Source organism: Trachemys scripta, chromosome 1, assembly GCF_013100865.1.
Source record: "Trachemys scripta elegans isolate TJP31775 chromosome 1, CAS_Tse_1.0, whole genome shotgun sequence".
Lineage (NCBI taxonomy): Eukaryota > Metazoa > Chordata > Testudines > Emydidae > Trachemys > Trachemys scripta.
The window spans coordinates 338,271,908-338,286,107 of NC_048298.1; the positions used below are offsets into that span (position 1 = coordinate 338,271,908).

At 50.4% G+C, this 14,200-nt stretch overlaps 1 protein-coding gene across 1 annotated transcript in view; it reads left to right on the forward strand.

Annotated features, from left to right (window-relative positions):
• Nucleotides 1-2,887: 2,887 nt before the first annotated feature.
• RRM1 (ribonucleotide reductase catalytic subunit M1) overlaps nt 2,888-14,200 on the forward strand; it is a 30,495-nt gene continuing 19,182 nt past the window's right edge. Inside the window, exons 1-4 of the mRNA XM_034759289.1 lie at nt 2,888-3,059; nt 3,807-3,907; nt 4,664-4,723; nt 13,423-13,462. Of these exons, the coding sequence (XP_034615180.1) occupies nt 2,894-3,059; nt 3,807-3,907; nt 4,664-4,723; nt 13,423-13,462 (367 nt within the window). The 5' untranslated portion in view covers nt 2,888-2,893. The remainder of the gene's footprint in view (nt 3,060-3,806; nt 3,908-4,663; nt 4,724-13,422; nt 13,463-14,200) is intronic.

A 14,200-nucleotide genomic window follows, 5' to 3' on the forward strand; every position in this document is an offset into this window, starting at 1 on the left:
ACCACTGTGTCCTTTACTTTTTTTATACAGTAGAACCTCAAGAGTTACAAACACCTTGGGAATGTTCATAACTCTCAAATGTTCGCAACTCTGAACTTAGGGTTGTTCTTTCAAAAGTTTACAACTGAATGTTGACTTAATACAGCTTTGAAACTTTACTATGCAGAAGAAAAATGCTGCTTTCCCTTTATTTTTTAGTAGTTTATGATTAACACAGTACTGTACTGTATTTGCTTTTTTTTTTTTTTTTTTTTTTGTCTCTGCTGCTATCTGATTGTGTACTTCAGGTTCCAAATGAGGTATGCAGTTGACTGGTCAGTTAGTAACTTTGGTGTTCGTAACTCTGAGGTTCTACTATAACTTGATTCTGTCAGAGATTTGTGCTTGGCTTTCTCTCCCTCACAGCTGCAAAGTCTGAGACAGAGATTTGCGTTTACCTGTTATAAATTCCTTCTGGTGGATCCCTCAAACATGGTTTGAAATGATCATGTTCCTGGTGTTAGGAAGCTCCCTGCCATTTCACCTTGAATATCTTGCTTCTCTTCATTAAAATAGAGTAGCAATCACATGGCTTTTTAAAAAAATGTCCTTTTTACAACTCTCTTTATATTTGTGTCCATGCCAGTCTGAAAGAGAAGTATTAGTTTTCTTCTATCAGAAGTGAATTTCCCTCTCTTAACAGTACCATTGCCCTATTTGTTTGAACAGCCTAGGAGTGGATATTGACCCTGATCCTGCAAGCAGCTCCCCTCAGTAGCCATGCATTGCCCCTTTAACATCCATGGGGTTTTTCATGGACATATGAGTCCATCCATGTGGAGTAAACTGAAGGATTAGGGCCATGGGTCACAAAGGCCCTGTCTTTATTTATGTCTGTAAAACACTTAGGATGCTGTCAGTGCATTAGAAATAAGTAAAAAGAAGAACAGGAGTACTTGTGGCACCTTAGAGACTAACAAATTTATTAGAGCATAAGCTTTCGTGGACTACAGCCCACTTCTGTAGTCCACGAAAGCTTATGCTCTAATAAATTTGTTAGTTTCTAAGGTGCCACAAGTACTCCTGTTCTTCTTTTTGCGGATACAGACTAACACGGCTGCTACTCTGAAACTAGAAATTAGTAGTAGTACTTCTCAGCCATGGATCTAAAGAGCATTACAAAGAGGCAGGAGAATCATTATCCCTGTTTTACAGTTGGGGAAACTGACACACTGAGAGGTAAGTTGTCTCGCTCCCAGCCAATGGCAGAGCAAAGAATCAAATCTAGGTCTCTGAATTCCTAGTATAGCAACCTGGTGACTGGGCTAATAATAATGAAGTTAGTTATTTTTTATTTTTACTTCTATTCAAGATAGTTAAGTCCCAAGAAGACTGCAAAAAGCTACAAAAGGATCTCAGAAAACTAGGTGACTTGGCAACAAAATGGCAGATGAAATTCAATGTTGACAAATGCCAAGTAATGCACATTGGAAAACATAATCCCAACTATACATATAAAATGATGGGGCCTAAATTAGCTGTTACCACTCAAGAGAGAGATCTTGGAGTCATTGTGGATAGTTCTCCGAATACATCCGCTCAATGTGCAGCGGCATTTAAAAAAAAAAAAAATCCCAGTGGGTAGATGTGACAGAGTCTCCTCTTATTCCCTAATAGTTAGAGATTGGTCTAAGCCCTAAAACATGAAGTTTTACATCCCTTTCCAAACTGTACTAGCATTAACTATTTTTAGTTTAAATATAACAAATTACATGCCTGATCAGGCATGTGAAAAGTCAGAATGCTGTTTGGAGTTTGAAAATTCCTGAGCAAGTACAGGTTTGGATGTGGTGTTCCTGCTTTTGTGTTACCACTTCAACAGGACACATTAACATTTAGGAAATGAACTGCATACAAAACCGTGTGCATGATCACATGATTCCTGATCAATACCTCATTTTTATATTTCTGCCCCCTTCATTCCCCCAAGATGTCGCTAGACATTTGTAACTTTAAGGCCTGGTGCTTTCCCTCTATCAAGGCAGCTCAGTCTATAAATCACTTTTATCATCTGCTGTTTAAAGTGAAGCACATATTGTAATAACTTTGCTTGCAAACAGAAAATACGATGCTAGGCATTGGGAAAATGGGGTTCTTCTAGATCAGAGATGGCAAACTATGGCCCACGGGCCACATCCAGTCTGCGGGACCATCCTGCCCAGCCCCGAGATCCTGGCCTGGGAGGCTAGCCCCCAGCCCCTCCCCTGCTGTCTCTTCTCCCTCGCAGCCTCAGCTCGCTTGCTCCGGCACAATGCTCTGGGCAGCAGGGCTGTGAGCTCCTGGGGCACCGCAGCTGCAGAGCCCGGCCTGACCCGGTGCTCTGTGCTGCATGGTGGTGGCAGCTGCGGCGTGGCCTGGCTCCAGCTGGGCGGTGCGCCGGTAGCGCTGCCAGCCACCGGCGCTCCAGGCAGTGCAGTAAGGGGGCAGGGAGTAGGGGGCGTTGGATAGAGGGCAGGGGAGTTCGGGGTGGTGGTCGGGGGCAGGTGTGTGGATAGGGGTTGGGGTGGTCGTGGGCAGGGGAACAGGGGGTTGAATGGGGGCAGAGGTCCTGCGGGGGGGCAGTCAGGAATGAGAGGAGGGGTTGGATGGGGTGGTGGTCCCAGAGGGGCGGTCAGGGAACAGGGTGGGTTGGATGGGGCAGGAGTCCCAGGGGAGGGGGGCAGATAGGAGGTGGGGGCCAGGCCATGATCCCCTCCCCTAACCGGCCCTCCATACAATTTACAAAACCCGATGCGGCCCTCAGGCCAAAATGTTTGCCTGCCCCTGTTCTAAACTGTTGCTGTAAGGATGGTTTTGTCCCTGAAACACAGGTAGCTAACATGCAGAATTCTGATTTCCCCAGGCACAGATCACCATGAAGGTGATCCAGGGTCTGTACAGTGGTGTCACAACTGTGGAACTGGATACACTGGCTGCTGAGACAGCCGCAACCCTCACTACCAAGCACCCCGACTATGCCATCCTAGCAGCAAGGATCGCGGTCTCCAACTTGCACAAAGAAACCAAGAAAGTGTTCAGTGGTGAGTGTGTCTGTGGGCACTTGAGTAACAACCTGTGCTCCCTTGTTGAGGAGGGAGCCAGTGGAGAGCTTGGAGCATTAGAGGATAGGACTATGGTAAACTTGTTCTTAAACAGGAGTGATTAAGTGTTGAGCCTGTGTATCTGAGACGTTTAATTCCACCAGCTCGTCACCTGGTGGATGATGATGCTATCGAATGGCTGGGCACACTGCACATACGCTGAGAGAGTTTGATTATGTAGTATTGCCCACATTATAGAGAAAGCTTAGTTACCTTTCTTGTTAGAAATGTTCCAATGAATAGTTTCTACTGGAGCACTTCACTGTTAAAACCTGGATGTCCTCACTGCCTCTCTCTTCTCATCCTAAAATAGAAACATCTGTGTAAGGATGAGAAGAGAATAAATTAAAATTTTAAGTTACTTTTAGCCAAGACCCATTTGGTAAACTTTATATGGACTAGGCTTATTTAGCATCTGTCTGACTTCCACTGGACACTTTGTATTCCTAGAATTTCTTTCATAAAAGCAAATTATTCTGGGGCTTCTGAGTAGTAGATATTCCCTGCCATTGGACAGGTAGAAGAACAAACAAACGTGTATATTTTGAAGACACTTCGTGTGGGCTAGGTTTGGGAGAAGTGCGGTGGTCCAGGCATGTTCAATGTCTGTAATTATAGTTTTCAGACTGTGTAAATAAAAGTCTGTGAATGGCTTTTCTTTGACTCTTCTTTCCATTTCCTTCGTAGATGTCATGGAAGATTTGTACAACTATGTAAACCCTCATAATGGCAGACACTCTCCAATGATCGCCAAGGAAACGCTAGACATTGTCTTGGCTAACAAAGATGTATGTAGCACTTCATGGGATCTGATGTTTCTAAGATCCAGCAAACTATGTTCTGTGATATTTTAAACTTCTAAATACGAAAGTAAACCATGTTGGTTGTAGGGCCAAAAAAAAATCACGCGCTGATGTAAATACTAACACAGACGGTGACTGCTCCATTTTGGACAACAACATTTGGAATTCTGACCACTGAAGGATACTTCTGATGCTGTTATATGAAGGACATCTATCCCTGATCTTATATGGCCCCCAGCACTGTGAGATTAGAGTGTCTGAGGCCCATTTGGTAGTTGGACAAAGAGTGGTTGGTTCTTAACTTAATAAAATAACAGAATCTCCTCATTTATTTAATAGAGAACAGTCTTTCAAGGAGAGAGATGAGGTTTGTTATCTGTCTCCTTTAGGTTGCAACCTGAGTATGATATTTTGTTCTGAATTTTCCTGTGTGAGGTCTAACTAGAATGCAGGTGTATGGGTGAGCAGGGCCAGAAGCCAGGATGTTGCCCTTAGTGGAATTTTCATTAATACTTAGCATAGGATGCCAGCTGCATTTGCCAAGAAAGCCTTGCATACGCTGGTTTTCTGCCTGGTGCCTGTAGCTATGGAGTCATGTTGAGGCCAGAAGCATGAAAACCAGAGGCACTGAACAATAAGCACCGTTGTTTTTGTAATGTGAAGCTGTGTGGGTCTGATGTTAGGGTAGATGGTTTCCACAGTCTAAGTGCTTAACCTGTCTCTGAATTGTTTCATCCCCAGCGCCTGAACTCTGCCATCATCTACGATAGAGACTTCTCCTACAACTACTTTGGCTTTAAGGTAAAGACCAGGTTTCTTGTGAGAGTGAAGATTGTTAGTTTTTTTTCAAAGCCTTAACAACCTAAGGAAAAAAACCCAAATCGTTTTCATTGCTGCAGAAAGAGACTGTAGTAATGAAGGTGGCTTCCAAAAAACAATGGCCAAATTGAATGAGCCATGTGTTCCTTCCTCTATGATTTCTCAGCCTTGCTTTGTCTGTGGTGCCTGAGTCGTATGCCACTGTTTTCTGAAAGCTTCACGGTGCCATTTTTATCTAGCACAAGTGCTATTTTTGACAGCCTCAAGATATCCATTAATGCACCTTTAAATCCTTTGAGTGTATGGTTAGTTGGCCTTGGGGCTGGAGGGAATGGTGGTGGAAAACGTTACAGGGAAGCACACTCTTGTGCTGTGACTAATAAAGCCACCTGTTTTGGTTGGGATCGTGTGCAATGGTGCTCTCCACAGTCACTCAGCATTGCAGTATATGCTCATGTGTTTAGCCCTCTGCACAGCTTCTGCACCATTGTGGTGGACGTGCATGCTTGACTGCTTTAGTTTGTGTTAGTTGGGATTTAGGAACAGGACACAGGCCCAGCATAAACTGAAACTACTGAAGGAGAAAGCAGGAAGAACGGATGAATGTGTATGAGAGCCCAGGGCCAGTTGAAGCCCAGCACCTCTGTTTGTAATGACTCTGAAGTCTACATGCCAAATAGCTTCTCTCCATAGAAGAAAAGTGGAAAAGATGTGGAAGCTAAATACTCTGGCCTGATTGTCTGCAGAATTTCCCAGTGTGAGGCTGGAGCCACTTTGAGCTGGGTTGATGTATTACAAGGCCTGGGCAAAGGCGTGTTCCACTCTAGCATTTGGGCTGTAAGTTCCCTGCAGCAGAGGCACTGGACGCTCTGCCAGGATTCTGCTTTGCACATGCTATTCCTCGAGGAGTAACTGAATCCAAACACATCAGGTCTTCGTATTCCTGATAAAAGCTTTCCCCCACTGTTCAGACAAGCTACACATCTGTCCCCTGCGTGTTCTCCCATTCATCTCTGTGCTTTCTTCCATGCTGCTGCACAGATCCTTCTCCCACAGCCAGTCTGCATTGCCTCTGTTTTCTCCTCCTTATCCACCCTTAAAACACACTTCTTCAGGGAGCCTGTCGCGGAGTGTGGGGGAGTCAGGGCCCTGCACCACTCTTCCTGAGATTTACTGTGACTCTCAACCAGCCAGTAAAGCAGAAGGTTTATTTAAGGACAGGAACCCAGTCTCAAGCAGAGTGTGTAGGTACGACCAGACCCCCCTCAATTAGGTCCCTCTGGGAGGTTTAGGGAGCTTAGACCCCAGCTTGGGGTTCCCTGCGTTGCACCACCCAGCCCAAACTGAAACCAAACCAAAACTCCTCCTGCAGCTCCTCTCTTTCCCCCTCCCCCCAGCTCCTCCTTTCCTTTGTTTAGTCTCCCGGGCAGAAGGTGTTAATTTTCCTCACCCCCTCCTGGCTCAGGTTACAGCTTAGGTAGCTTCCTTCAAGGGAAGTCCCACATCCCCACTGCAACCCCCCTGCAACATTCCCAGGTCAAATCTGCCCCGCTCCCTGCTCCGTCACATCTCTCCCCCCTTCGAGACTGAACTGAGCGGGGTTACTCTGATCAGTGACCTGGGGAAGTTCAGGGCTCCCTCTCCGGGACAATGCGTCCGCTATCAGGTTGTCACGTCCCTTTACATGGACCATGTCCATGTCATAATCCTGCAGGAGCAGGCTCCATCTCAGGAGCTTGGCGTTGGCTCCTTTTATCTGGTGCAGCCAGGTCAGGGGAGAGTGGTCGGTGTGCACGGTGAAGTGTCGCCCAAAGAGATATGGCTCTAGTTTCTTGAGGGCCCACACCATGGCCAGGCATTCCTTCTCGATGGCCGCGTAATTTTGCTCCCGGGGTAGCAACTTCTTGCTCAGGTACACGATGGGGTGTCTCTTCCCCTTTTTATCTTCCTGCATTAACACCGCCCCCAGTCCCGTGTTTGAGGCGTCGGTGAACACCATAAAGGGCTTGTTAAAGTCTGGGTTTGCCAGAACTGGGCCACTGACCAGAGCCTCCTTCAGCGCCCGGAGAGCCTCCTGGCACTCCTTGGTTCTGACCACCTTGTCTGGCTTCCCCTTTTTGCACAGCTCAGTGATGGGGGCGGCTATGGCGCTAAAGTGGGGCACGAACCTTTGATAGTACCCTGCCATCCCCATAAAGGCTTGGACCTGCTTTTTGGTTTGAGGAGCGGGCCAGTTTCTGATCACCTTCACTTTGGCTGGTTTCGGCTTTAGGCAGCCGCTTCCCACCCGGTGGCCTAGGTAGGATACCTCAGCCATCCCCACCTTGCACTTCTCCGGTTTTACGGTTAGCCCAGCCTCCTGGAGTCGGTCCAGCACTTGTCTAACCTGGGACATGTGGTCCTCCCAGGTCTGGCTAAAGACACAGATGTTAGTGATATACGCCACGGCAAAACTCTTCATCCCCCTCAGTAGCTGATCCACCAGGCGCTGGAAGGTGGCCGGCGCTTCCTTGAGGCCAAAGGGCAGGGTCAGGAACTCATAGAGCCCCAGAGGGGTGATAAAGGCCGATTTTAGCCTGGCATCTGCATCCAGCGGCACTTGCCAATAGCCCTTTGTAAGATTCATGGTGGTAAGGTACCGAGCACCTTCCAGCTTGTTTAGGAGCTCGTCAGGCCTGGGCATGGGGTAGGCATCGGCTACAGTGATGGCATTGAGCTTCCGATAGTCCACACAGAACTGGATCGACCTGTCCTTTTTGGGGACCAGCACCACCGGCGAGGCCCAACGGCTGGAAGACGGCTGGATCATTCCCAAAGCCAGCATGTCATTGACCTCTCTTTTCAGGTCCTGAGCAGTTTTCCCTGTGACTCGGAAGGGGGAGCATTTTATAGGCGGGTGCGATCCTGTCTGCACCCGGTGGACAGTCAGATGAGTGCGTCCAGGCTGGTTGGAAAACAGCTGTTGGTACAGATGCAGCACCCCTCCGATCTCAGCTTGCTGGGCAGGGGCTAGCCGATTAGAGAGGGGAATTGCTTCCAGGGGGAAGCCAGCTTTTGTCCCAGGGAATAGATTTACTAAAGGGTCATCTCCCTGCCCCTCCCAATGTCCACACACGGCCAACACCACATTCCCCCTGTCATAATATGGCTTTATCATATTTACATGGTACACCCGGTGGTGGTGTGCCCGGTTCGACAGCTCCACCACATAGTTTACCTCGTTTAGTTGCTTGACAACCTTGAAGGGCCCTTTCCAGGCGGCCTGGAGTTTGTTTTTTCTCATGGGGATGAGGACCATTACCTGATCCCCAGTGGCGAAGGCGCGGGCCCGTGCTGTGTGGTTATACCAGACCTTCTGCTTCCTCTGGGCTCTGGCCAGATTCTTTCTGGCCAGGCCCATGAGCTCGGCAAGTTGTTTCCGGAAGGTCAGGACATACTCCACCACTGACTCTCCATCAGGAGTGGCCTTCCCCTCCCATTCGTCTCTTATCAGGTCCAGGGGCCCCCTTACCCGCCTTCCATATAACAGTTCGAAAGGCGAAAACCTGGTAGACTCCTGGGGTACCTCCCTGTACGCAAACAGCAGGTGAGGTAAGTACTTGTTCCAGTCCTGCGGGTGCTGATTCATAAATGTTTTCAGCATCATTTTTAGCGTCCCATTGAACCTCTCCACCAGCCCGTTGGATTGGGGGTGATATGCTGAGGCCCAGTTGTGCCGAACCCCACATCTCTTCCACAAGCACCGGAGTAGGGCCGACATGAAGTTGGACCCTTGGTCCGTCAAGACTTCCTTGGGGAACCCCACTCGGCTGAAAATGGTCAGCAGCGCATCTGCCACAGTGTCTGCTTCGATGGACGATAAGGGCACTGCCTCGGGGTAGCGGGTGGCGAAATCTACCACCACCAGGATGTATTTCTTCCCAGACCAGGTTGTTTTGCTGAGAGGTCCCACTATGTCCATGGCCACCTTCTGGAAAGGCTCCTCTATGATGGGCAAAGGTCTCAACGCTGCTTTCCCCTTGTCCCGGGCCTTCCCCACCCTCTGGCAGGGGTCACAGGATCGGCAGTACTGCCGGACGTTGGTGAAGACCCCGGGCCAGTAAAAGTTCTGTAGCAGCCTCTGCCTGGTGCGCCGGATCCCCTGGTGCCCTGCGAGAGGGATGTCATGGGCCAGGTACAGTAGCTTGTGGCGAAACTTCTGGGGAACCACCAGCTGCCTCCTGATCCCCCACGACTCCACTTCCCCTGGGGGAGCCCACTCTCGATACAGGAACCCCTTCTCCCACAGGAACCTCTCCTTGCATCCTCTCATCATGGTCTGTACCACACTGAGGTCAGCCAGGCCCCTTAGCTTCCGCAGGAGGGGTCCTTTTGCAACTTGGCCTGGAACTCGGCAGCTGGGGAAGGGATGGGGACCTGCTCCCTCTCGTCGGCTGGGTTGGAAGCCCCAGCCACCCCGAGCCTTGTCCTTGGATGTTCCCTCCCCACCCGGGTAGGGTTCGGTGCCTCCGGTGTGACATCCTTCCCAAGGTCAGGGCGTAGTGCCCCTCGCCGGCTCTGGCTACGGGTCACGACTAAGGCGGTCTGGGGGCTGCTTGGCCAGTCCTCTAGGTCCCCCCCCATCAACACCTCAGTGGGCAAATGGTGGTGCACTCCCACATCCTTGGGGCCCTCCTTGGCCCCCCATTTCAGGTGTACCCTCGCTACGGGAACCTTGAATGGGGTCCCGCCCACCCCTGTCAGGGTTAGGAAGGTGTTGGGCACCACCCGATCTGGGGCCACCACCTCGGGCCGGGCCAGTGTCACCTCTGCGCCCGTGTCCCAGTATCCATAAACTTTCTTCCCATCCACCTCCAGGGGAGCAAGGCACTCGCCCCGCAGGGACAGCCCCGCGCCCACTCTGTAAACGGAGAACTTTGAATCCGGAGCATCTGGCCCCCCAGAGAAGCTGGCCTGGGGCCCTTCTCTCTTGAGCAGTTGATAATCTGCCAGCCCCTCTTGCGTGAGAAGCCTGCCCCTCATCCGTCTGGGCCTCTACCAAGTTAACCCGGTGCGGGTTCGGTCTGCTCAGTTTGTCCTTGAGCTTGGGGCACTGGGCCCGAACGTGGCCTCTTCGGCCGCAGTAATAGCAGCTTATGTCCCGTGGGTCCCCTCGAGCCGGTCGGTTGTCCCTGACGCTGGGCATTCCCCTTGGGAGGGGATTCCCCATATTCCCCCTTTGGGAGGTACCCGGGTGACTTTCTCTCTGCATCGCGGCGGGCCTGTTCCTTTGGGGCTCCTCCCTGCCACCCCCTGACCGGCTTCTTACAAACTCATCGGCCAGCCGCCCTGCGTGTCGCGGGTTCTCTGGCTTTTTGTCCACCAACCACAGTCTTAGGTTGGATGGGCACCGCTTATACAGTTGCTCCAGTACCAGCAGTTTAACCAGGTCCTCCTTCATCTGGGCCCCATTAGCCCACTTGCTGGCGTATCCTTCCATGCGGACGGCTAGTTGCAGATATGAGATCTCAGGGGGTTTATCCTGACTCCGGAACCTTTTCCGGTACATCTCAGGAGTCAGCCCAAACTCACGTAGCAGGGCCTTTTTGAATAGTTTGTAGTCCCCTTTCTCCGCCTCTTTCAGTTGGCGGTACAATGCCACGGCTTTGGGGTTCAGTAAGGGGGTAAGGACCCGGAGTCTGTCCACGGGATCAACCCGGTGCAGCTCGCAGGCTGTCTCAAAGGCATCCAGGAAGTCATCCATGTCCTTCCCCTCCTTGCGTGCGGCCAGGATGCACTTATCAAAGCTCCGTGCAGTCCTGGGTCCCCCCTCGCTCACCGCAGCCGGGGGTTCGCTGCCCCTCAGTCTCGCCAGTTCCAGTTCATGCTGTCTGTCTCTCATTCTCCTCCCGTTCATGCTGTCTCTGTTGTTCACGATCCTCCAGCTCTCTCAGTTTTAGCTCTTTCTCCCATTCTAGCCAATTCCGCTCCACGGATGCCGAACGTCGCCGGGAGGATCCTCTGCTGGCCGGCGAGCTTCGCCGGGAGGATCCCCTGCTGGCCGGGGGGGGTCCCAGCGCCCTCAGTATTTGCTGGGCTCCTCCCCACCCTTCCCCTAGGCATAGGAAGGAGGGGTCTCGGGAAGCCCTCAGCAGCCGGCTGACCACTCCCAGCTGGGACAGACACTGGTGCCTGCGCCGCATTTGCCAGGCTGCTTCCCTGAGACATAGGGATCAGTTCATTCGCGCGATCTTCCGCCTCCAGCTGGGCAATGAGCTGTTCTTTGGTGAGCCTCCCACTGCGCAGCCGCCTCTGCTTGCACAGCTCCATCAGGTCGCTCTTAAGCCGCTTGGCATACATCTTCCTGATGGCCACTCACCGGCCTGTGTGCTCACAGCTCCCCACAGTTCCCAGGGAGACCCCTAGTGTGCCAGCCCTTCTCGAGGTCACCACCTCTCTGCCAGGGTCGAGCTGCAGACTCCTCCGCCCCTGGGACCACTCGCTGCGATCCCCCCGGGGGACCCTGTTACTGCAGAAGTCCTTCTCGCTGGTCACACACTCCCAGGAGTAATAACCGTCTCTCTCTCACTCTTCAGCACACCTGGTCCCCGTCAATCCCCCTTCGTTTTACTGCTCCCCAGTCACTTACTGCAGGAAGTGCCGTCCATGGGGTGCAGTCGATCCCACCGCTGCTTCCAGTTGTCGCGGAGTGTGGGGGAGTCAGGGCCCTGCACCCCTCTTCCTGAGATTTACTGTGACTCTCAACCAGCCAGAAAAGCAGAAGGTTTATTTAAGGACAGGAACCCAGTCTCAAGCAGAGCGTGTAGGTACGACCAGACCCCACTCAATTAGGTCCCTCTGGGAGGTTCAGGGAGCTTAGACCCCAGCTTGGGGTTCCCTGCGTTGCACCACCCAGCCCAAACTGAAACCAAACCAAAACTTCTCCTGCAGCTCCTCTCTTTCCCCCTCCTCCCAGCTCCTCCTCTCCTTTGTTTAGTCTCCCGGGCAGAAGGTGTTAATTCTCCCCACCCCCTCCTGGCTCAGGTTACAGCTCAGGTAACTTCCTTCAAGGGAAGTCCCACATCCCCACTGCAACCCCCCTGCAACATTCCCAGGTCAAATCTGCCCCGCTCCCTGCTCCGTCACAGAGCCGTTTAGGGTCCAACCCTCTGAGATGCCCACTGAAGTCCGTAGGAGCCGAGGGTGCTCGACACTTCATGGGATTGGCCACTTAAACCCTAGCTCTGTCCTCCTTAACAAAATCAGCCCCCCAGTTCAGAACTGGGCAGGGGAGATGCCCCCCACCCCCAGCACTGGATCCCTATGGCATCCCCCTCCTCCAGCTATGTGGACTTAAGGAAAAGAAACTTCAGGGAGGAGCCAGCCAGAGACTCAAGCTGGTAGAGCAGCGGCATAAGCAGAGACATGGATGATGCCGTCAGTATTAAGTATTTTATTAAGATGATGTTAAAAAAAACAATAGTGAACAGAATTTGAGCATAGAAGTTTCTGGTTATCAGGGAATAACATACAGATTATCGAGGGTGCAAAGTTTGATTTAAGATAAAGTGGCATGAGGAATACATAATCTGCAATATCCCCGATTGGGGGTAAAAGGTTGATGGGTCAAAGTACAGACATTGAGATATGAGGGTATGAAGTTCATAGAGTGGCTATGTTCGGGTGTGGAGTATAATGAGTGGATATGGTGATGAGGATGGATTGACCCTCATTTGGTGAGATTTAATGTTCAGGAAGTTTATGGTTCCAGTTCATATGATCCAGCGGAGAAGGTCACTTGGTCTCTTTCTCGTAGTGGGAGAACGATGTCACTCTGGCTCACGCCTCCTTGTACTGTCGGTGGCCGGTGATGTGCTCGATGTAGATTTCTACACTTCTGATTAGACGTTCTGTCCCCTGTGCTGATTGCTGTTTGCTCCAGCTCCCTTTCCCACCCTCCCCAGTGTCTTCACCTCAGCCTGTCTCCACAGCTGCCCCTCTTAACCTTCCTCCTCTTCCTTCGCTTGATTTCCCATTTACTTTATCCCCGCCCGCCTCGCTAACCTATTTCAGCTCCCCTCCTCTCCCCATCCGATCTTGTGGAACTAACATGATTGCCACCATTGCATTGTCTACTCTGTTATACACATTTCCACCAACCCGTGTCTCTTAGATTGTAAGCTCTGGTGCAGTGACTGTCTACCACGTGTTTCTTCAGTGCCCAGCACAATGAGGCTCTGATCTTGGTTAGTTCTTAGGCACTTAGGTTAGTCCTTAGGTATGAAACGTAATTAATGATGACAGTATTAGGAAGTGTATTGAGGGAAATAGTATTCTCTTCTCTCTCTCCTCCCCCCCCCCCCCCCGCCAGCCTCTACCAAAACCATGGATCGAAGGCAAGTACTAAACCTCATTATGCATTCACTCCTTTATCTGTACTGTGTCTGCGTAGATTGCGGACTCCTCAGGGCAGGGACCTTGCTGACGTATGACTGGATAGCATCTAGCCCACCTTGGATGCTATATCAGTAATAAGGTTGAAGACGAGCAGAGAACTGAGCTTGTATAGGAAACCTGGTACTGGGAGAGCCAAGCTGCTTGAGAGTTGGGTTTTTGGTCCCAGAGCTTTGTGCATTAATCGCTACAGTTTTTAAACTGGAATCTGAGCGACTGATAACTGAGATGCTTTTCTTTCTTTAAAGACTCTAGAGCGCTCCTATCTGCTGAAAATCAATTCGAAAGGTAAGAATGGAGTGTTCCTGTTGGATGTATTCTCTGCAGGGTCTAAATGTGGCTAGGTAGCTTCCTTCACAATTTTCAGTGTCCATTATTTTCCAAGAGGGTACAGCATATTTGTAATTTGCTTGTCCACATCTTGTTCGGTCCCCCTCCACCCACAAACACTCCCTCCTCAAACATCTTTTAGTAAGACATAAGCATCTCTTTGCCATAGCTGCGGGAAGGCTTTCAGTTGTACTAAAAGCCATTATTAGTTACAGTGCCGCATTGAGTTTAGTTGGGTGTTTTGTTTTAAGTAATGGCTGCGTGGGGCACTTCATGCATCCAGCACGTGGATTCTATTGGCACAGAGACCACTCATGCACCAGGACACCCAGAATGTGTTCATCTCCAGCAGGCTGATACCACATTTTAGGAATTGCGGTGCGAGAGGCCGTTTGCAATCTCGGTGTTTGGGTATTTGTAATAGAGCTGAAGTTGGCATGGCTAGAACACCATCAGTTTCAACTGTTGTCACCCCGTGTCTGAAATTTCATGGGCATCCATAATAGTGAGAGATTATTATTATTATTATTTATTTTATTATAATGTACCTAGAATCCTGAAAATGGCTAGCCTCTGATTCTAACCACTTCAGTATAGGTAAAAAATTTGGGGCCTAGAATTCTGACCATTCAGGCTTCTTTAGTGGCATATTTTAGTCCCTCTTTTTTTTTTTTTTTTTTTTTTTTTTTTTTTTTT